At 64.8% G+C, this 21,807-nt stretch overlaps 1 protein-coding gene across 2 annotated transcripts; it reads right to left on the bottom strand.

Moving 5' to 3' along the window:
* Positions 1–13,103: 13,103 nt before the first annotated feature.
* On the bottom strand, positions 13,104–20,326 carry LHX3 (LIM homeobox 3). Of its 2 annotated transcripts, none has more exons than XM_039219668.1 (6): positions 20,239–20,326; positions 16,091–16,262; positions 15,328–15,530; positions 14,682–14,833; positions 14,434–14,605; positions 13,104–13,522 (listed from the first exon to the last, which is right to left on the bottom strand). In XM_039219668.1, the coding sequence occupies exons 1-6, from the start codon at positions 20,324–20,326 to the stop codon at positions 13,104–13,106; spliced, it is 1,206 nt and encodes a 401-aa protein (XP_039075599.1). The 2 variants fall into 2 exon arrangements, with proteins under 2 accessions (XP_039075599.1, XP_039075598.1); XM_039219667.1 differs by lacking the exon at positions 20,239–20,326 and adding an exon at positions 18,285–18,378.
* Between the last annotated feature and the right edge of the window lie 1,481 nt (positions 20,327–21,807).

Raw genomic sequence — 21,807 nt, 5'->3', positions numbered from 1 at the left:
TCCCCAGGGCCGGCCACAGCCCCCCAGGCCTATTTCCTGGTAGGGGACCTCCGGGATCAGAACGGGGTCATGACCAGGCCTCTCCAGGAGCAGAGATTGGAGCCTAGAATCGAAGGCTCTCAGGCCATCAGCTGAGGAAACCCTCCAGACGCAGCTGGGGAAACTGAGGCCCAGAGGGGCAGGAGGTGCTCAGCCACAGGCGGCCCCAGCAGTCTCCCACAGTCACGCAGACCCTCGGAGGGGACTTGCCGGCAGGGATGGGCCAAGCATCCGGGGCCCAAGGCCTCATGGTCGTCTCCTCTCTGCCTGGGCGAGGCGGCCGCGGGAGGGCCGGCTGCTTCCTGCCTCGGCATCAGCCCGTAGGTGCCGCTCCCCTTGGCCTTTGCCCTGTTCCTTCCAGACAGTGGTGTCCCCGGAGCCCCAGTCACCCAGCACAGTTGACCTAAGTAACAAACTTTAGGGCCCCCCTTTGACCTCCTCCCAGCCCAGGACACAGGTGACTTCGAGTCCCTCTAGGGGTGGGAAGCTTGGGGCCAAGAATTTTCTTGAGCAGAGAAATCAAGGAAGTGGCTTTGAAGTAGGAGGTGAAGGAAAGGCTTTTGAGAGAGGTGTGTGCACCTGCTCCGGCGGCCACGAGCGTGCGCACACGTGCGTGCACCTGCTCCGGCGGCCACGGGTGTGTGCACACGTGTGTGCACCTGCTCTGGCGGACACAGGTGTACATGCGCACCTGCGCAGGTGGACACAGGTGTGTGGGTGCACGTGTGCGTGGCATGTTCATCAGCGCCTGTGCGGGGCGGACAGGGCCACGTGAGTATGTGACCTGCACACAGGTGCACACACATGCCTGGCTTTGCCTAGAGTGGAGGTGGACGCCCGCAGGGAGGCTCACCTTCTTGGGGTGTTACCTCCTCTGCCAGGCCCGTGGCCCGGCAGTAGAGACAGGCTGGCGCCCATGTCCCCGCTCACATCTGGCCGCTGGCCTGGACTGATCCTGCCACGCCGGCTGCCCACCCCCACCTCAGGATGCCCAACTGCTCAGGCCCCGGTGGAGCCACAGCCTGGCACCCTGGGCCCCGGGGCCGCCCTCCCTGCCCCTTCCAGCTCTGGGACCACCCGCCTGTCCAGCCCCTGCCCCCCACTCAGCTCTCTACTGAATGTCTTTCTCATAAGCAGTTTTAAATTATAAGCCTAAATGAGGTCTATAAATTTGACTTCATAAAATCCCACGCACATCATTTTCCAGCAGAAAAGGCTCTCTAAGAAATATCTTCCTTGAGACCCCCTGTGTCCCCTCCCTTCGCAATATAACATTTATTCTAATATTAAAATGACAGGTGCTCTATAAATCGCGAGTCATTAGCACTCTCCATTGATTTTTCCTGCAGCCTCTAGCCCGGGGTAGAAGCTGTGTGCGAATATCAGTCTATCCGATTGAGATTCATACCCTATTTGGGGGTCAAAGAGCGAGGCCCTGTGAGCTTGAACTTCTATCAGCCTAAAGCTGATCAATACTTGGAGATATATTGGGGCTGGCCGCTCACACAGATTAAGTGCCCATAAATACGAGGGGAGGGGGCAGCGGGCGAGGGCGAGGCAGGAAACCGGGGCGGTGCTGCCTGTCCAACCAGGGTCTGGGGCTCAACCAGGGGGGCTGGGCCCCGGGGGGGAGGAAAAGTGGGGTGCGGGACCTAGATACAGGACAGAGAGGCCGCTGCACTCGGCCAGGTAAAGGGCTGCCTGGTTCACCTTGCTCCCTCCGCAGGTAGGGGGGCCCGGGGATGGCCGCCAGGGCCTGGGTGATCCAGCGAGGACCCCCGGGTCGCAGTCTGCAGAACAGAGGGCCAGCGAGCTGCGGGGCTGGAGGGCCCTACAGGCGGGAAGGGCGCAGGGTACGGACCCCTTCCTGACAGTGGTAACAAAGGATTTTAACTCTCTCTTTCTCTTTTTTTTAAATGTTTATTTATTTTTGAGACAGAAAAGGAGACAGAGCGTGAGCAGGGGAGAGGTAGAGAGAGAGGAGGAGACACAGAATCCGAAGCAGCTCCAGGCTCTGAGCCGTCAGCACAGAGCCCGACATGGGGCTCGAACTCACAGATTGCGGGATCATGACCTGAGCCGAAGTCGGACGCTTAACCAGCTGAGATACTCAGGTGCCCCTCTCGCAGCAGGGCTTTGTCTTAGTTTTGGGGGGCTTCCCCGGGCTGTGCTGTGGTCTGCCTGGGGGCTGCTTTCAGGAACTCTGGCCACGTGCCCTTCCTCCCAGGGCCACTCCCTGGTGGGGACCCCCTGCCCCCTGCCCTTCCCGCCCTTGCCCTCTGCAGCCCCCTGCCTGCACTCAGCCAGCAGGGGCCTCTCCCCATCCTTTCTGGGATTCCAGGTCATTCTGTCTGGACCCTTGGCACTCTCCAGGCAGGCCCGGGATCTCCCCTCCTGGCCAGCAAACTGGGGAAGGCCCTCGGTTGGGCAACGCTGTGCACCCAACATTTTTGAAGCACCAGCTCTTTCCCGGGTCTGGCACAGCCAGTCTGCACCAGCCCGCCCCTGCCTTCAGCCGGGACACAGGGGTGAGGACTCCGAGGAAGCGCCTGCCCTGTTTCCTGAAGGGCGCCTCGGGCCGTGCTCACTGCCTGAGCCCCAGAAATGTCGTGCTGACCCCACCTCTCCCTGGAGGTGGCCCCCACATCCCGGCTCTGCACCACATCTGAGGCGCGTCCTTGCTGCGCCCTTGCAGTGGGGTTGGTCCCCGGAAGACCCTGCGCCTCCCCGCCCCGCCTCCTCATGCATCACCCCCCCCCCCAACCCGGCCCCGGCCCGAGGCCGCTCGATGCCTGCAATCAGTTACATTATTAGGGAGATAAATAATTTGAACTCCGGCCTTTTACCTTTTCCCCCCTCGGGTGGGCCGCCCCCACCCCTGCCCGGCTGCCTGCCGCCTGGAGCAGTAATTTCATTAGGAGCCTCCTGGCAGCTGGCAGAGGCCACCCCGTGTGGCCCGGGAGCACCATTTCTTATGGAGATGAGAAATAGGAATATGAAAATTTAAGCCCGAGCGGATGTAATTTAACTTTGCATTATTTATCGGGGACACAAATCCTTTCTAATATTGGCGGACTGGGGAGAGCCGGGCAGGGTCACCGGGGTCTTCGTTGGGGGCGGTCAGCCGACATGCTGGTCCCCTCCCCCCAGCCTGTAGGAAGGCAGTCAGGGCACCACCGGGCAGCAGGTTGAAGTTGCAGATGCCCGCAGGCTACCGGGACCGCCTGGGGAGGGGCAGCCTGGGGACAGACAGCGGGGGAGGGGAGAGCCGGGGGGGGGGGAGAGCCGGGGATGGGGGACAGCCGGGGGGGGGGACAGCCGGGGAGGGGCAGCCGGGAGGGGGGAGGGACAGCCCAGCTGGTATGGAAGGAGGCACCAGGCCCCTGGGGACCCCTCCCCGCGGCCTGCTCACCCTGTGCCCTGCAGGCAGCGGGGACCTGAGGGGCCCACACCATGGGGGTGGTGTCGGCACCAGGTGGCTGACCAGGGGTGTCCTAGCAAAGCCCACACACAGGGCGGCTGAAAACACCTGTACTCCTTCCCACCTGTGAAGGCCACGAGCCCGAAATCAAGACGTGGGCAGGCTGGTTCCTCCCGGGCTGTTCCCCGTGGCCCCTGGCTTGTCCCCGAACCTCCCATCTCTGCCGCTGTCCTCTTGAGGCCGCATTCCTGTGTGTCCCCGTATCTCAATTTCTCTCTCCTCAGGACACCTGTCACTGGATCAGGACCCGTCCCGACCCAGCACGACCTCATCACACCTCAGTGACATCGACATCTGCAAAGGCCCTTTTCCACGTAAGTCCCACCCATGGGCTCTGGGACGAAGTGGGCCTCGCTGCAGGGGAAGGGGGGGTGAGGACCAGGTCTGCCTCCCCCAAACCCAGAAGGCTCAGTGGCCCAGGGTGAGGCTGGGCGTCAAAGATTTAATTTCTTAGGGGCGCCTGGGGGGCTCAGTCTGGTAAGCGTCCGACTTCGGCTCAGGTCATGATCTCACGATCCGTAGGTTCAAGCCCCGTGTCGGGCTCTGTGCTGACAGCTCAGAGCCTGGAGCCTGTCTTCAGATTCTGTGTCTCCCTCTCTCTGACCCTCCCCTGTTCATGCGGTCTCTATCTCTCTCTCTCTCAAAAAAATAAATAAATAAAAACATTTTTAAAAAGATTTAATTTCTTAAATAGCAATATTCTGTGCTCCCAAATGTTCTTTTTTTTTTTTTTAGCATTAAAAAAAAAGATTCTTTGGTGTAATTATTTTTGGTGTTTCAAAAATCCAATTTCAAAAATCCAATTAACTCGAAAGTCTGTTTGGTAAGTTCTAAAGTTTAGTTTACAAATACGATTCCATTATGCAGCGTAGCAAACTCTAACAAGGTCAGGGAATTTTTACAACTCGATTCAGTTTTCTTAAACGGTTAACACAACCCACAGCCTCCGACCTTGCGAGGTGCCCCAGACACCCAGGGCGACTCCCACAAGTCAGGAGAAGTCCGCACACACACCACACGTACGAACGCGGGGACTGGTCTTCTCATATTTCTAGTGTGGCCCCCAGAGTTAGTAAGAGATTAACCTAAAAGTTGGAATCAGTTATTTAATTAAACAGTTTCCTTAGAATCAGACTAATGGGCTGGAGTTATTTTGACCAAGACCAAAGCATGAAGCCGCGCGTGTGCAGCCCCTTAGCCGCACACGGCTCTGCAGCCTCTGGGTTAGCAGGTGCCTGCCCCTAGCAGAACAAGGGCTTGTTTGGGGGTCGTTCTCCAAAGTACCACGGGCAGGGGCCAGAGGCAGCAGCCCCCGCCCCGCCCGCCCCAGCTCTCCATCCCCCACCGCTGCCTCCTGGGCCCAGGACCCCCTCTCATCCCCAGAAGCCAGGAGTCAGCTCCGTTGAGAAAGTCCTCAGAGGATTTGCTCAAGGACAGTGACAGGAGGCGGGCCAGCCAGGCCCCTCCTGAACCCTCACGGAGTGCATGCCACCCGCCTGTGGCCCACGCACAAAGGGCCAGATGGACGAGAAGGACGGCCAGATGTAGGGGTGGGGGCTGCGAGCCAACGGGCTGGTGCGAGCTTGGACAGGCCTGGTCGTGGGACACACGCCCTGGAGTCGGCCCCCACCCCATCGGGTGCCCTCCAGCTCCGACGGGGGTAGAGATGGGCCTGCCTCCCAGGGCTCAGGGAGGGGAGGGGCGGGGGAGAATGACACGGTCCTCGCCCACGCTCCTGAGATGCCAGGCTGAGCAGCGCCAGCCTCTGACCCAGGGGCTCCCCACCCGCAGGCCCGGCCAATACATGGGCGTACACGCGTGTACAGAGCCCTCCGGACCCCGAGAGCCCCTTGGCTGTAGTTTGAGAAACTCCATTTTGAGAAACTCCACATTCTCAAAGCAGGAGCCCTGAGGGGAGGAGAGAGCGGGGGAGGGGGGAGGGGGGGGGGGGGCGCGTAAGCCACGAAGGTGACCATGGACTCCCTACAGCTGTGCTAGATCCCATTCAGAGACGGGGGGGGGGGGGGGGGGGGGGGGGGGGGGGGGGAGGGGGACTATGGACAGGGGTGGGGAGTGGCCTTGGCATGGAACATTCTAGGAAGGAAGAGGAAGGCAGCACGGGATTGTTCCCTTTGGTCCAGGGAGAAGGCCCTGGAGAGGGAAGATGAGATGCTCACACTTCCCCCGGATCAGGAGGGTCCTGGATAACACCTCCAGGCTCTGGGGTGTGGGGAGGGGGCCAGGCTGTGTCAACAGAGCCCGTCAGCCTGGCAAGCGGCCCTCCTGCCCAGGCTGGACAGGGTCCCCGTTTCCGGGAGCTGACGCTCCCAGGAGCCGAGCAGAAACAGTGCGAGTGGTCAAACAGCCAGCCAGACCTCAGGTAAGGCCACCAGCAGAATGCATCTCGAGGGACATTTGGTGGCCCAGGAAATGGCCACAGTGTGACACAAAGTGAGGATGAAGCAGGTGACAGAGCAGTTGGGTGCGAACGCGGCCAAGATGGCATGAGCGCGCACGAGTGCGAGCAGGGCCGGGATGGTAGTGTGCGCGCGCGGCGTGTGGAAGTGCAAGAGCAACCACAGCATGGTGGCTTCTCAGCTAGAAACAAATGCACGAGGAACCCCGTGTGTTTCCCTAATTTCCCAAGTTCTGTACATTTCCCAAATTCCTACAAGGAGCGAATATTACATCTGTAACAGAAAAAGAAGCCACACCCCTTACTTTATCAACACTGAGAGTGGCCTCCCCCTTATGGGGGCCGGGACCCAGACCTCGGAGCAGGGGCAGGAGGGGAGGGGTCCCCGGGGAGGGCCCAGGGCAGGAGAGCCCAGTGGCCCCTGGGGGACAGAGGCAGCCCCCACCAGCAGCCTGCCGGCCTTTCAGAGACCTGGTGGGGACCCACTATGTCCTTCCTCTGGATGATGCGGAGGCCTCGCCAGCCCGAGAGGCTCCTTCGTCCCCATGGGTTCTGACGCCTGACGTCACCGGAAGGACTGGGAGAGAAGCCACCTACCTAAGTTATGGCCCAACTGGCAGGAGCCGAGGCCACCTACCCGCCGTCAGATTTCCTGCCTCGTTGCCGCTCGCTGCCCTGGCAGCCATATATCCAAATCCAACCCCCACCAGGCTTCATTTTAACTAATAGGACACTTAGTTTAATGAGGAGAGTTTGCATAAGAGGAACCTGCTAATTAAATTTTAAACCTTGTCATTCTGAAGATTAGCCGCAGCTCCGATGGAAACATTTGTCAGGGAGAGAGGAGCCGCTGCCCCCTCCCCGAGGAAAGGCATGTGGGGGTCTTGGCTGTAAACTACAGACGGGTTTCTGACTGACGTAGCTGAGAAGGAATCTTCTGGAAGACTGGGAGATTGGCGGCACCAGGCCCCTAAGGCAGCCCCAGAATGGGTCTGGCTGTGGGGGGAACATTCCCCCAGGGAGAGTCTGGGTGCCGGGACCCTGGGCCCTTTGGGGGGGGGTGCGGACACAGCGACGTCAGGCTCCCGGAAGAAAGAGTTCCGCAGGAGATGCCGGCACATAGTGGGGCTCAGGGGTCGCTGTCCTTCCCGCCACCCCTCTCTCGGCCCTGCCAGCTGTCGCGGGGGGTGGGGGCCGGCCCCCCAAGCTCAGAGCTGGTGGCGGCCGGCCACCCGCCTCCTGTCCTCCAGGGAGGCCCAGGGGAGCCTGCAGAGCGCAGCCTCCGCCCGCCCCGTCTGTCTGCAGCTGGCATTCTCCCAGCAGAGAAAGAAATGGGGGAGGGGCATGTGAAGGGGGTGTGTGTCACCCTGTCACCCTGGAACATCGCAGGTCTCGACCCCTGCCCTTCTTGGAGCTCAAACAAAGCTGGCGGGCTGGGCGGGCTGGCCCCGGGGCAATGGCCAGGGCCTCTGGTGGAGCTTCAGGCTGGGGGACGGGACGGAGCCACTGGGCCACCCGGCCTGCAGGCAGTGCAGACACCAGCCCTTTCCCAGGGAGGGGGCACCGAGTCCCAGGCCAGATGCACTCATCTGGGAGGGTCCCTCGGCCGCCGGGGCCACCCCCTGCCCTGCAGGCTGGGCCCGGGGCATCGTGGACCCTCTGTGTGCCCCTCCCATGGTGGGGCCTCCCCTGCGACCAGCAGTGGGGCCCCCCCACAGTTACCACTGGGTGTCCTTCTGCCCGTCCCCCCTCCCCCAGCCCAGGTGACGTGCACACACGGTCAGATCGGCCCTGCCGCCCGCGCCCTCCACGCTCGGCCATTTCCGGCACCTTCCACAGCCAAGGACAGAAGCTGCTTCCTACACCCCGCCCCCCCACCTTGCGTCTTCCTGTCTGTGGCTGTGTCTGTGTCCTGGACATTTCCTATAACGTGGATCATATAACACGTGGCCTTCCGTGTCTGGCTTCTTTCAGCCACAGGGTGTTTCAAGGCCCTGGCGCGTGTGGGCGCGTCGCCGTCCCGGCTGGTGCTGAGCCGCCACGAGCCTGGCCCCCTTTTCCTACATGTTTATTGCCGGGTGGTCACCAGGCCACGTCCACAGCTCGGCTGTTGTGCTGCCGTGAACGTTCGTATCCGGGTGTTCGTTTGGGCTCCTCGGGGCCGCCCCGGAGTGGAACGCTGGCTGTCCGAGGAGCCGGGGGGCTGTCCCCGTGGCCTGCGGCCCCGGGTTCCCAGCAGCAGCGCCCAGGCCCCCGCCCTCCGTGCCCTCTGTCCGGTTTCCCTGCCTCGTGGCCGGCCCGTGGGGGTCGGTGGCCTCTCACTCTGGATCTGACTCGATTTCCCTCGAGGCCCGTGGTGTGTGTCTTGCGTCTCATTGACCAGATCACCCCGTCACAGAGGAGGAGTCCCCTCTCGGCCCACAGCTGATAGGCCATGGATGTGGGGGGCAGAATGATGCTGCTCTCAGGTTTGGGGACGGGGGCCCTCCTGGGCCGGGGTCCCACCTGGGTTGGGGCCCCCTCTGCGTTGGGGGACCTCAGGGACAGGGGACCCTCTGGGACGGGGCCCCCTCTGGGTTGGGGTCCTTCCCAAACAAATCACCTCGGGTGCGTGACCTCCCCCAGCAATCCCCTGCCTTGCGTCCGACTCCCCAGCAGCTGGAGGGGGCAGGTGGGCGCGAGGCACTCCTGCGGTGGCCCGGGGCCCTCACACCGGCGCCTGGCTCAGGGGGCACCTCGACCCGGGCGCTCCGTTCAGACGTGGGGCGGACGCCAGAGCCCCCAGAACCCGCGCACACAAGCCCGGCTTCCCTCACAGCTGGGGAGGACGTCCCAGCGCGAAGCCGCCCACCCCCCGGCCTCCGGCAGCTTTGATCTGACACAGTCAGGCCACGAGCCAGGGGCATTTTGACCCCTGTGACAACTGAACAAGGTTCCCCGACTCAGACCCCCGTGGCTCACAGAGCCTCGGAGATTGGGGGGCTCGTGCTCGCTGGCACAGAGCCCCGAGTCTTGGGGATGCAGGTCTGCCTGGGCCGTTTCCTCTGTGTCAGTGGGATTTGCCCTCAAAACCTGAGGAAGGTGGTTTAGGCGCTCGCTGTGTCCATCTCTGCCCAGCCCTTCATCTGAGGCGGTTCCCCTCACAGCGACCCTGGGAGGGAGATCGTGATGCCGCTCCGTGCAGGGTCAGAAAGGTTGAGCCACTGCGCAAGGTCACACAGCTTCCCGGGCTCTGGTGCCTGACTCTACAGACCCCTAAGGACAGACGGGAGGGACTCGGCAGGGAGCGCGGGACCGCCCCCCGCGTCCCCTCCATGTCCCGGGGCCTGGCTGAGCCCCGGCTCCCCACGCAGATGTCAGCCGTGGCCCCACGGCACATGCAGCCACCTGGCTGGGGCGGCTCACCTGGAGGATCGCTTGGGAACACAGAACGGAGGGATCGAGGGCTGTGCGTGCACCTGGGGGCTGCGTCACTGCCCCGGGGACGACTCCACGCCCGCATCTGCCCGCCCACCCTCCCCATCACACACGCGCATCCCTGACTCTGGGGCCTGCAGAACCCCAAGTTTTCTCTTTGGTTTGGCCTTGGACCCTGTGCATGCACCGCCCCCGCGGCAGCGGCTGCTTTCTGCCCTGTCTTTGAATTCAGAGAGGGGGCTCCGCTGGTCAGGAGGGAATATTTTTATGGTAAAAAATGATCCCTTGTTGCATCAGCTCCAGGAGGGGTGGGCTCTGCGAAGGCACGTCGCCCAGGCAGACTGATGAAAATTCTGCTTTATGAAGCCGTGGCTCCCCCATTAATTAGGGGGAGGGGGCCCTCCGCGCCACCGTGCACCTCGCCCACGGCCAAAAGCTTGTCAACATTTCCCACGAAGAATGAAAATGTGAATAACTTTCAGATTATTCAATGTCACCAAGGTATGGAAAAAGGTCGCAGTGGTGGGTGTCATTTATCTCGTCGTGGATTTAAAGAGCTTTTTTCTATTAAATTTCTCAAAATTAATGTTTTATGTTGCTCAGAGTAATTTGAACAATTATGGGCTTAAAGAATTGATCATTACAGCCCCTGGGATTTAGCGCTCCAGACTGATTCCTTTGAAAACTCACTGATTTATAGTCTTGCTGCTCAAGCAGGCAAGTCCCAGGGTTTGGACCCCAACCCCCACCTGTCCACATCTGGGGGGCCAGTCCCCCAACAAGCTGGCCAGTCCTGCAGGGGGTGGTGGGGAGGGCGATGAAGCAGGAAGGGGAGCGGGTATGTCCCCTGATCCCCGGGGAGAGAGGTGTGTCCCTGATTTGGGATCGTCCTTTGAGGTTTCACCCCCTGTGTAAATTTTATATTTAAGCAAAGAGAAGACCTTTTATGTGTTGGCTGATTATATTATTTATACTATTCAGGTATTCACGTTTGATAATGTAATACATCACTGTGTTCAAAAGTTAACAAGCCCGAGATGCTCAGCCGGTTGAGCGTCTGACTCTTGATTTCAGCTCAAGTCTTGATCTTAGGGCTGTGAGTTCGAGCCCCAAGTTGGGCTGGGCTTGGAGCCTGCTTAAAAAAACAAACAGTAGGGGCACCCTTCCCCCACAGAAAGGTTAGCGAGCTCCAGGGTGCCCCCACCCAGCTAGCAGTGCGGTCAGGGCCTCCCCTCCGCACCCTTCCCCACCGCGGCACCAGCCCCGGGCCACCCACACCCACCCGGCTAACAGGCGTCCTGGTCCGGGACGTGGGAGCTGCGTTTCTGCCCGGCTGGCGCTTTGCTCGGATGGGGCCTCTGAGGTCGGAGAGGCTCCGCGCGGGCACCCGGCAGGGCGGCTGTGGTCTGACGGCCGAGCACATCCGACAGGTGCCTGGGTACCTCTCGAGTGATCCCTCCAGCACACCCGCAGGGTCTCGAGCTTCCCACGCGCTTGCGCTCGGGTGGGCCCGTCCCGAGGGTCCCGGAGGGAGGCCGCCCGCCCCCGGGCCCAGCGGCACTGACTTGGCTCCGGGATTATCGACGCGCCGCCAGCTGGAGCGCGCTCGGCTGCAACTGCCAACAGGCGGAGGCCCCCCCCGCCCCGTGGGGACACTTAGCACTTTATTAACCTGTCAGCGCCTAAAAGGTCCCGGGTGGCCTGGGGGAGTGGCTCAGGCGGGAGAGGGGGCGACTTAAGAATTTACGCCCGCCCCCTCGGGGCTGCGCCTCCAGGCCGCAGATCCCAGCTCCAGCCAGGCTGCCTCCCTCCCCCAGGGCTCTTTCCCCTACAGGACCCGTCCCCCCATCCCCCACCCCCTGGGCGGCCCTGACCTTTGACACCATCCCCCACGCCCACCCAGCACCGCTCACACTTCCGGGTGCCACGCCTTTGCACCCAGTAGGTGGGTGCCACGCCTTTGCACCCAGTAGGTGCCGTCTGACCCTTCTGCTCCTGTTCTGGCTTTTCCCTGCTTCGCGCCCTCCTCCCCACCATGGAATGGTTTCTGGGTCCCTTCATCCAGTCCTGAATCTTCTCCTGGTGCCTCCCCATTGCCCGTCCCAGGGGCTGCCCTGTGGGGGCACGTGAGCCTGGAGCTGCCGGGACCTTCCTCCCAGGAACGCCCCTCCCCCTTCCCTCAGCCCCCCTTCCCTGCAGACGATGCTCATTCCCGCCCTGCTCCCCTCACCCGAGCCCTAACAGTCCGGGGGAGGCCACAGGGCCGGGTCGTGCCCCACAGTGAGCACTCACCGCGGGGGGCGCCAGGGGCGCGGCGGGGGGGGGGGGCGAGGTGAGGCCCCAAGCGCACACTCTCCTTCCACCGCCCTTGGAGGGCTACAGGGCTCAGAGAGGGCAGCTCGCTTGTGCAGGATCACACAGCAAGTTAGCAGATGGCTAGGACGGAATCCAAGCTGGCAAGGCCCCCCGTGACCACGTGCCCTGAATCCCCAGCTGCGCCACACCCTCCTCGCCCCCACTGGTGCCTCTCCCGGGGACCAGGGGAGCCCCAGCCCTCCCCTCGGCCGCGGCCGTTTTCCCACCTCTCCTGCCAGCGCTCAGAAGAGCGGCCAAGACCCAGGGACAGAGGGGCCCAATGACACCAGGTGCCATCCTGAGGAGGAGCCCAGTGGCTCCTCCAGCCAGCCTCCCGCTTCCAGAGAACTGCACCCCTGCGCGCGCCCCCAGCCCCACTCAAGACACAGACCTTCTAGACCATAACCGACAAATTTATTGAAGTCTTGGAAAGAGCTGATGGTCAAAGAGTAAATAAAAAACACGGGACGTCCACAGAACCAACAGGTAGCTTGGGGTGCACGTTTGGGGGGTAACGGCCTCACCCGCGGCCATGAACCTGGGGCGGCGGCTCCGCGCGGCCGGCAGAGGAGGCGCCCGATCCTCAGGCGGTGAGAGCCTGAGGGGGAGGGCCCAGGACTGTTTGGCAACGGAAATCGGTGGGCTAGGCGTGGCCTGGACGCTGAGGGCCTGGGGGCGGCTGCTACGGAGGGAGGTCCCCAGGCCCCTAAAGGGCTGCTCGTGGGGAAGGAGAGCACTCCACCAGTGGCATCTCTTCGCGCGGTAGTGGAGTCGAGAACAGAAAGATCTAGAGCCAGCTGCCCTAGGGAAGAGGGGAGAGGAGGCTCCTGGGAAGGTGGGGAGTGGGGTCAGGGAGGTTCTCAGGGGGACCAGGAAGGACACAGGCATGGTCCCCCCTCAGCCACCTCCTGCCTGGACAGAAGAGACCCATCTCTGACCTAACGCAGGGCTACACAGCTCAGGCAGATGGAGCTTGGGAAATAAAAGCACGGTTCATACTAGTTTTTAAATTTTAGAAAGTAAAGCATCTTCCAGGTGGAGCAAGGCCCGGAGTGAAGACCCAGCCTGGGCGGGTGATGGTTCGGGTCTAGAAACAGCAAGCGTCCAGATAATTGGTCCACAAAGGGAGAAATTTGCTTACAAAACAGGCTTGCTGGGCGGCCACCCTGCGGGGGACCCTGTGTCCAAGGAGGAGCCGCCCAGGGCGGGGCTGCGGGATGGCGCTCCGTAGAAAGGAGCCCTCTCTCGGGGTCCTCATCCCGTCCCCCCGCTGCTGCCGGTGGTGCCTGCGTCCCCTGCGCCCCGCAGAGGTCCAGGAAAGGAGGGCCGTGCAGCTCCCGGCCGGCCGGCTACCCCCACCCCTCAGTCCGCTGCTCGTGGAGCCGGGGGCCTCGGTCAGAACTGCGCATGGTCCACGTCGTCCAGCCAGGAGGCGGGGCTGGCGGGGAAGTCGGGGTAGCCCCCGCTGCTCCCCGTGGACAGGTCAGAGCTGGGTCCGTTTCCTGCCAGCACCCTCATGGGCGGGGGCCCGCCGGGGGCCCCTGCGGACACCAGGCCCAAGCCGGCATCCGGGTATACTAAGCTGGAGAGAAGGGGCTGGGGGCCAGGGAGGCTCGGCAGGGCAGCTGGGGACGGGGGGACAGCGTAAGGGCTGCCAGGCCGCAGCTCGCGGAACTGCTCCGGGCCGGCCAGGCCTCCGTGCTCCAGCGGAAAGCTGCCAGGGGCTCCGGCGGGCCTGCCCAGGGCGGGGGTGGGCTCCCCCAGGCTGCTGTAGAGGCCGCCGGCAGGGCCCATGTCGCCCATGGAAGGCTCATCTGCAAAGGAAGTGGAGCGCGCAGCTCAGGGCCCGCCCTCCTCCACCCCACCCTCAGCGCCCCTCCCACGGCAGTGGCCCGCCGCACCCCTTCTCTTTAGAACTTACGCTGCCCTCTCCCCTGTGCTTGGCTAGCTCAATCCCACCCAGCATCTACGGAATGGTGGGACCCCCTGGGGGGGGCGGGGGGGAGAGATCAGGGCCAGGAACAAGCCAGTCAAAACCCAGGGTTGCGGGACAATCCCCAAGACGGCTTTGGGAAAGGGGCACAGACACCACTAATCCCATTTTGCAGACAGCTTAACTGAGGCTCAGAGAGGCAGGGTGAGTAGTTAGCTAAGGTCACAGTGCAGCCAAAGAAACTTGCATAAACTGACGACGGGCACTAAGAGGGTAAGAACGAGGTCTCCCCGGCACCGAGGCGGAGACAATCAAATCCCACAGGGGAGGGTGGACCCCCAACTCCAAACAGCCGAGACTTTTCACCACTTACCCCAGAACTGTGCTGCCCACTTTCCTAAAAATCATTGCAAGGGCCAGGAACCAGAGGGTGGTCTGGACCCTTTCCCGTGAGAAAGCCTGCTTCAGGACACGTGGGTGGTGGGGGCTGTCCCCCCACCAGGGGAGCCGCTGAGCGCCCCAGGGGCCCGACCCCACGGCTGGGGCGGGGGGGGGGGGGGGGGGATTGAATTTGAGGCAGCGAGCGGAGCCGGGGGACGCGAAGGGCAGGACCGAGGGGGGGGGGGGGGGGGGGGGGGGGGGGGGCGGGGGGGGGGGGGGGAGTCCATTAACGGTCCCCTAGCGGGGAAATTGAGATTTGCCGGCTGCGGGTGCCCAAGGGCGCGGGCGCGGGGAACCCGGGCTGCGGCTCCCGGGTGCGGGGCTCCGGCGCCCCGGGGGCGCGGCCGTTACCGGTGAAGGCGGCGTCGGCGTCGCTGTCCTGCCCCTCCTCCTGGACGCTGTCCTTGTCGGACTTGGAGCCGCCGCGGGCGCGCTTCATGTGGCGGAAGTACGGGCCCCAGCGCTGCCGGCCGGCGTCCTTCTTGAGCCTCTTCTCCTTGGCGCGGCGGTTCTGGAACCACACCTGCGGGGTCGGGCGGGTGAGCGGCCTGGCGGGGGCGGCGGAGAGGCCGGGGCCGCGGCCGGCGCGGGGCGCTGACCTGCACCACGCGCATGTCCAGGCCGGTCTCGGACGACAGCTGCTCCCGCACGTGTCGCGCGGGTTTGGGCGACGTGTTGTAGGCGCTCTTCAGCGTCTCCAGCTGCTTGGCTGTGATGGTCGTGCGCGGCCGCTTGGCCGTGGCCTCCGCCTCTGCACCGCGAGGAGTGGGGTGAGGCCGGGTGCCTCGGCCACCCGACGGCCCCAACCCTGTCCGGGCGCGGGGACCCCGGGGAAGATGGGGCCCGAGCGCGGTGGCCCCGGGGGGAGGGGGGCTGAGCTGCGACCCCGCGGCCCGCACCTCCCCCCCTCCTCCCGGGCTCCCCTTTGTTCCGAGGCTGTGGGTAGGGCTGGATCCTCACGGTCGTCGGTTTGGGGTGATAATCCACACAATTCAGATCAGCTTCCCTGCTCCCTCGCCCTCGAGTGAGGAGGCCGCTAAGACCCCTGCCGCTCTGTGAACTGTCCCCACGCGGCTCCAGCCCCATCCCCACTGCGGGCCTGGAGGGAAGGCGCTTAAGTTTCCACCCCTGAGCAAGAGCGCTGCGGCGAGCGCAGGACGTGGGGATCCCTCTGCGCCCCAACAACGGGCCCCAGCCTCGTTTTGCAGACGGGGGTTAGGAGAGTGGGTGGACCCGCCCACTGACCGCGCTGCTTGGCTGTCTCGTAATCCGCCTTGCACACAAGCCGGCTGTCTTCCATGAGGTAGAACTCGTCGCCCGTGGCCAGCTGCCGCTTGCACACGACGCAGGCGAAGCAGTGCAGGTGGTACACGAAGTCCTGGGCGCGGCGCACCACCTGCGTGGGCGGGATGCCCAGCTGGCACGCGGCGCACTTGGTCCCGAACCGCCTGCGGGGCGCACAGGGCGCGCTTCAGCGGGGCGTCGGCAGCTCCTTCGCCCGGAGCGGGTCAGAGAGCGGCGAGCGGGACGCCGTGCTGGGCGTTCAGGAGGGAGGCTCACCCCGGCCCTGCCCCTAAATCACCCGCCAGGCAGCCTCTGCGAGCCGCACGGAATACCGGGAAGGGACCCAGAGGCCCTGGGGAGCCTAGCCGCCCGGCCCTCGGTGTCCATCAGGAAGCTGGATCCACGGGCTAGGTGCCTTAGGCCCCAGAGACCTGTGCCTGGAAAGCACCCCCTCCCAAGCATTAAGGACAAAAACAAGACCAGAATTGAGAGGGAGTAAACGCAATCAACTTCTCCAAACCTGGGTTATCGTTTTGAACGACTGTTTCCATGATTTACAAAATTAATTACTCAGGAAAAATTTAACTGCAGCACCAGCCAGGCCGGTGTGGAGCTTCCCGGGACCCCCCGCCCGCGCCCTCCCCACCTGGGTGACGGGAGGGGCCCGCTCTTTGGGAGCAGATTTCTCCCCCGCCCGCCCCGCATGCCCTCCGGCCACACTCACTTGAAGAAGTCGTCCTTGCAGTAGACGCTCTCTCCCCGGCTGAAGCAGCGCTCGGCCAGCGGCGCGTGGCAGTCGCTGCACCTCAGACACTTGCTGTGCCAGTGGCGGTCCAAAGCCTTGAGGATGAAGCGGTCCAGGATGTGCTGGTCACAGCCGGCACACAGCGGGATCTCTGCAGGCCGAGGAGCCGCCGGGGTCAGGGGTGCCGCCCGGAGAGGCAGCGCGGAAGTCGCCTTCCCGCTCCAGCCTCCGGGGGCTCAGGGCTGCCCAGGGACACCCGTTTCCCTGCACTCCCTCTTCCCCAGGTGGCGCTAGCGGCTGCTTCGCTGCTCCCCAACCGTAGCGAGTGCCCGGCAGCGAGGTCCAGAGCCGGGCACACAGTTAAAATTGGGAAAAACTGAAATCGGTGTAGAAGTGTGCCCTTGAGCAGGAAGGTGCCTAGGCCGTCCTGTTAGGCCCGATACCACTAACCGCAAAACGTTCCCATTTAGCACGAAGGGTGCACATGAAGCTTGAGTGAAAATCCCGCCCCAGGGCCTCTCTACTGTCACCAGGAGGCAAGGCATCTGTGGGTTGTGGGGTGCCCACCGCCCAGTCCTCATCATCATTTTGCACACTTAAATATCATTGCAGCTGGAGACTGCGTGTTTAAGTGTGGCTGCCCAGCGCCGTGGCCTCGTCTGCCAAGGCAAAATCTGGCGTCCTCATCTGTGGGAGCCCTGGGGGATACTTATGCAAGGGATACAAACGCATCGTTGTCGTCAGACTCAATAGTCGGTAACTGACAAGAGTTAGTCGGACGCTCAGCTCTGCTGCGGTGAGACTGAAGGCCTCTGGGGGAACCAGCCTGGGGAAGTCTGGGGTGGCCTGCGGGAGCCACTGAAGAGCTTTTCAGGGTGCTCATGGGGTGAGTCTCCCTGTTGATTTAGAAAAGGTCTTCCGGAGAGGAGAGAGCCAGCAGCAGGAGCTGGAAGGAGCGCACCCAGGGTGCCCACCTCGCTGTGCTCTCCTGGCCAGCCGCCGGCCCCTCGGGCTCCAGGACGGCGCGTGGCAGGTGGGGTGGGGTGGGGGTGGGGACCGGAGAAGGGCCTCCCTGGTCCCAGGTTGAAATAACAGGATCGACCTCCCCCCTCAGAGGCAGGGAATTCGTAAATGCCGCGATCCCGCGTCGGGCCAAACCGCGGCCCCGGATGCAGGAGCGCCGGGATCCGCCGCGCGACGCGGGCCCCCTCGCGGGCGGCCGGGGCCGCCGGCCTCGCGCTGGTGGCTGGACGGGCCGGCGCCGCGCGGATTCAGCACCGCGGCCGCGGACAGCGCCCGCCCCCCGCCCGGCCCGCCGCGCGCCCCCCGCCCGGCCCCGCGACCCGGGCCTTACGCTGCATGGCGGCTCCAGCGCCGGCGGGGGCTCCTACCCTCAGCGCCCGCGGGGCCCAGCCTCGCCCGCCCGCCGCCGCCGGCTGTCCTGAGCCCGCCTCCCTTCCCTCCCTCCCCTCCGCCCTCCCACTCCTTCCTCCCAGCCCCTGCGGCCAACCCCTCCCAGGAACCGTCGGGAAAATAAATAAATAAGTAGGAGACGGATGAGCCCCCTCCCGCCCCCCATGCAACCTGTTTCCCACCTGCTCCGTCCCTGCGCCCCCCACCCCGCCGGGCCCGCCTCCTCTCCATCCCTGGTTCCGCGGCCGGAGAACCTTTGCTGACGGCCCTGCTCTGGGAGCCGAAGCCCCGGGGAGCCAGGGCAGGGCTGCCGCCGCCGGGGAGGCTGGGTCCTTCCCGCAGACGGTCCCGAGAGCCGGCCAGGGGGCAGGTGCGTGTGGGGGCAGACGTCTCCACCAGGCGCGACCTGCCCTGGGCTCGGCTCCGCCCGGCCCCTGCCTCTAACTCTCTCCCCCCGGAAAGTGTGGAGGGTCTGGGTGGGACCGGGCCTCTCCGGGACCCTCTCCACCTGCTCTCCTGATAAGGGACAGGGTTTCCTACATGGGCCCTGGGACCCCACGGAATGTCCGGCCCGAGCAGTGCGGCGCGGCGACCATGCAGCGGACAGCGCAGCTCCAGGGGCCCCGACGCTAACTCGCTCTGGGGCCCTTGCACCCACGCCCGCCCCGGCCCCCTGTCTCCCGCCACCTCCGTGGCCAGGCCCGGAGAGGAGCGAGGACCCCTGGGTCTCCCGGGGCAGCCGCTCAGCCTGGGCACCCACCTCGGCGCAGGTCCTCCCTCCGCGCCAGCAGCGCCAGCAGCAGGTCGCCGCCCGCCTGCTCGCGGCCGGGGCCCAGCTCCCCGCGCGCCTCCATGGGACCCGTCTCCCGGCGCCGCTGCTCCCCCGCCCAGAACTTTCCCGGGCCCGGCGAGGCCACGGCTTCGCTGGCCCCGGGCTGGTGTCCGAGCGGTTCCCCGCGCTGCTGGGCGCCGCGCCCGCGGGCCGCCCTGGGGCCCGGAGCCTCAGGCCGCGCGCAGGGCGGAGCAGCCGGGGGGCGGGGCCGCGGCGCGGGGCGGGGCCGAGGGTGGCCGAGACGCGCCCCCGCCGTCCGCCCGCGCTGCGCGCCTTCGCGCGGGGACTGGGTGCCCAGGCGCCACCCGAGGGCCCGGCCCGAGGGCGGGGACAGTCAGGGGAGGAGGCTCTTGCCTGGGCCCCGCAGCTCCCTGCCCGGAGCCGTGGGCCGCGGGCTGAGGCCTGGGCTCGGGCGTGCACGCGCGCGGGTAGGCTGTGGGTCCCGGAGCGCGGGCCGGGAAGGAGCCGCGTCTACACCCGCTTGAGAGCCGGGGCTGGGAGACTTGGTGACAACGTCTGGTTGGCAGGAACGCGACCCGAGACCCAGAGAGGACGAGTGTGGCGCCCAAAGGCTCTCGGCCAAGCCGCCAGGAGCCAGACACGACCTCAGACCTCCCAGCTCTGACCAGTTTCTGAGCCCCACCCTGGGCCCGGCCACCAGAATGGGCGTAGAGAAGAAGGGCGGTTCTCGGCAGTACACCCGGTGTCCACCGCCTGGACACGCAGATAAGATTCAGGTCAGGAACGACAGAGCTGGGAAAGTCGGGGGTCCACCTTCACTTCCCTCCTCACTCACAGCGCCCCAGCGCGCGGGCCGCACGCTTCACCTTCCAACATCCTGTCCCCAGGCTGACAATTAAGACACGGCAGTGTGGGACCATTGCCGCCCGGGCACGGTGAGGGCAGGGGCCCCGGGCAGTGCTGGGGGGGAGCCGGGCTTATCCCAGCCTTCAGCCCCCCCTCCTGGAACTGGTAGTGGGCAGGCTGCGCTGTGCTCCTTCTCCTGGCCTCCAGTTGCCTGGTCTGTGCACTTTAACAAGGGGACCCGTCTGGAAGGGTGTTTGCCGGGCAGGCACAGTGCCCTCCCAGGTCCCAGCCGGCCTGAAGCCTCACGGTTTTGAGCAGAGGCTCATAGGACACTTGTTACCCAGAGGACAGGGCAAGGGTGCACAAGCTGGCCAGCCGAGTGGGTGCCGGGTGTGCTGGGGTGCCGCCTGTGGCGTGTCAGCTGCTTGCGGAGGCCTGCCTACAGGGACCGTGCGTGGCTCGAGTGGGGAAGGGGCAGGCGGGCAGCGGGCCCGGAAGTGGCCGCCCCACACGCTCAGCATCTGGCCAGCCTGCCAACAATGCCTCCATTATTTCACAACGTCCATGGCGATCGAGTGGCCCTTAGGGACGGTGGTTCCGGCGGGAGATCCAGCCCAGGGGTCCCAGTTCTGCACTGTTGGGCGTTTAGGAGGTCGGGGCTGGACTGTGTGGGACAGTTTAGGGGCGTGGCGTCTCTGGAGGAAATCGGCGCCCCTGGCTCTGCCCTATCCCTTCGCCCCAGCCGCGCCTGCAGGGCACCTTGTTCTCTGGGCGCGCCCCAGCAAACCACGGCCCCACTCCTGGGTCTGGCCTCTGGAACCATTGCAGGGAGCTCCGCGCCCTCTGCCCACGGACCTGCCAGACTCACCTCCCCTTGCCCCTGTTCCCATCTCTCGTGTGTGCTGCCCCCCTCCCGGCCCTTGGTTTCTCCAGACTTTCTCCCCCTCTCTGCTGTCCTGGGCCCCTTCCTCCCCGCTGTCCCTCTGCCTGACTCTCCTGCCTTTGCCGTTTTGTTTCTCCCTTTGTGAGTCCTCTGGCCCTGGCTGGAGGCCAAGGGGCTCGCGGGGGGCCTTACCCCGAGTCCCACCGAAGGCGCAGACGGCAGCGGCCCCGGGGGCCCCGGGCCGATCTCCGGCTCGATCGAGCTCGGTTTCCAGCAGCATGGCGACTGCCAGGCTGGAGATGAGGCCGACTGGCCCCGGGGCCGCCCTCCTCCCTCGTCCTCTGCGATCCCTGGGAGGGCTCGGAGCACCCCAAGGTCCCGGGAGCCTCGGACCGTGAGCCTGTGCGTGCGGTCGGTCGGGCAGGAGCCTGGGAGCCCGGGCGCTGTCCGCGGTGCTGAAGACGGCGCGCGGCCGCCCACCTCCCCACCTCCCCGGCGCCCCCTGTGCCCCAGCCCTCCCCGCGTCCTCTAGCCCCGCCCTCCACTCTGCTCCCCCAGCCGGCCTCCCCACCATCCCTCTTCCCTGGGTCCGCTGTCCCTGCGCCAGCCTCACCCCAGCCCTGCCCACCTCCCTACTCCCCAGGCCCTTGTCCCCCACCCCCACCGCACTCCCGGCCTTTCCCTCAGGCCCTCCCCCTCCCCTTCTTCCCCTCCTTAGGTCTCTGGTCCCTCTGCCAGCGCTCCCATCCTCCGCCAGGTTTTCACCCATTTCCTCTTAGGCTCCAGGCCGCACCCCCACCCCAGCCCCCCAGGACCCCCGTCCCTCAGCCAGCCTCATCCCCTCCCTCCCTTCCCTCCCTTTGGGGGTGCAGGCAGCTTCTTCCGCTGGCTCTGCCCTGAGCTCCAGCCCAGCCCAGAGGCTTGGGGATTTGAAATAAGTGGGTGCTCCCCCCTGCCCTGCGTGTCAGTGTCCAGGACTCGGCAGGTGACCTTTCCAGCCCCAATGGCCTCCAGCCCAGGCTCCCACAAGTCTCTGGCTCCAGGTGTGTCTCAGCATTCAGCCGTTGTGGCTGGCCTGAGGAACCTGTTGCACTCATAAGCTTTTGACTCGCAATTTTCCCCAGATCTGCTGCTGGCAGCCCCCCACCCTCCACCCCCAGGGCAGCTAAGGAGGAGGGGCGCCTGGAGAGCCCCCAACAGAAAGTCCTCAGGACTTCAGGGCTGTAAGGGGTCACCAGATGGTGGATCCGCACCAACACCGGCCCCGCACAGACCTGGAATGGTGGACTGGTCAGTGCCCCGCCCAGCTGGCACACCAGGGGCTGCCTGCGCCAGGGAGGGGCTTACCTCCCAGCTTCCACACAGCCTGGCTGGGAAGTGCATGCACAGAAACCGCAGCCAGCAGGTCTCTGGGAAGCCACATACGACTGGGGACTCTTTCCCCCCACCCCCAGCAAAAGAAAATGTAGAAGCAGAAGAAATCAAAATAGTTCAGACTCTGAGGCAGCCAACAGCGGTCAGGGGCGCAGCCCTGGGGGTACAAGGCAATGCTGGGGCGTCAGGCCCAGAAACTGGTGGGCCAGCGGCTGGGGGGCCGGGGTCCCTTCTCCCTTAACTGGGGCGCCCCTGGTGCACTAAGTCCTACAATTCAAGTGCGTCTCAGCTGCTGTCCTGCGGCCGCCCCCCGGGGTAGCTGGGCCCCCGAGACCATCTATAACCGATCTAGTTTCCGCTCTCAGCTGCTGTCCTGCGGCCGCCCCC

Source organism: Hyaena hyaena, unplaced genomic scaffold (genome assembly GCF_003009895.1).
Source record: "Hyaena hyaena isolate Hyena2069 unplaced genomic scaffold, ASM300989v1 scaffold_823, whole genome shotgun sequence".
NCBI lineage: Eukaryota > Metazoa > Chordata > Mammalia > Carnivora > Hyaenidae > Hyaena > Hyaena hyaena.
This window is presented reverse-complemented; position numbering and strand designations above follow the sequence as displayed.

Coding starts and splice junctions, on each gene's coding strand:
- LHX3 (XM_039219667.1), bottom strand. CDS start 18,378: ATGGAGGCGCGCGGGGAGCTGGGCCCCGGCCGCGAGCAGGCGGGCGGC. Junction 15,531..16,090: donor TGCAAGGACGACTTCTTCAA/GTGAGTGTGGCC, acceptor TGCGCCCCGCAG/GCGGTTCGGGACCAAGTGCG. Junction 14,606..14,681: donor TGGACATGCGCGTGGTGCAG/GTCAGCGCCCCG, acceptor CCGACCCCGCAG/GTGTGGTTCCAGAACCGCCG.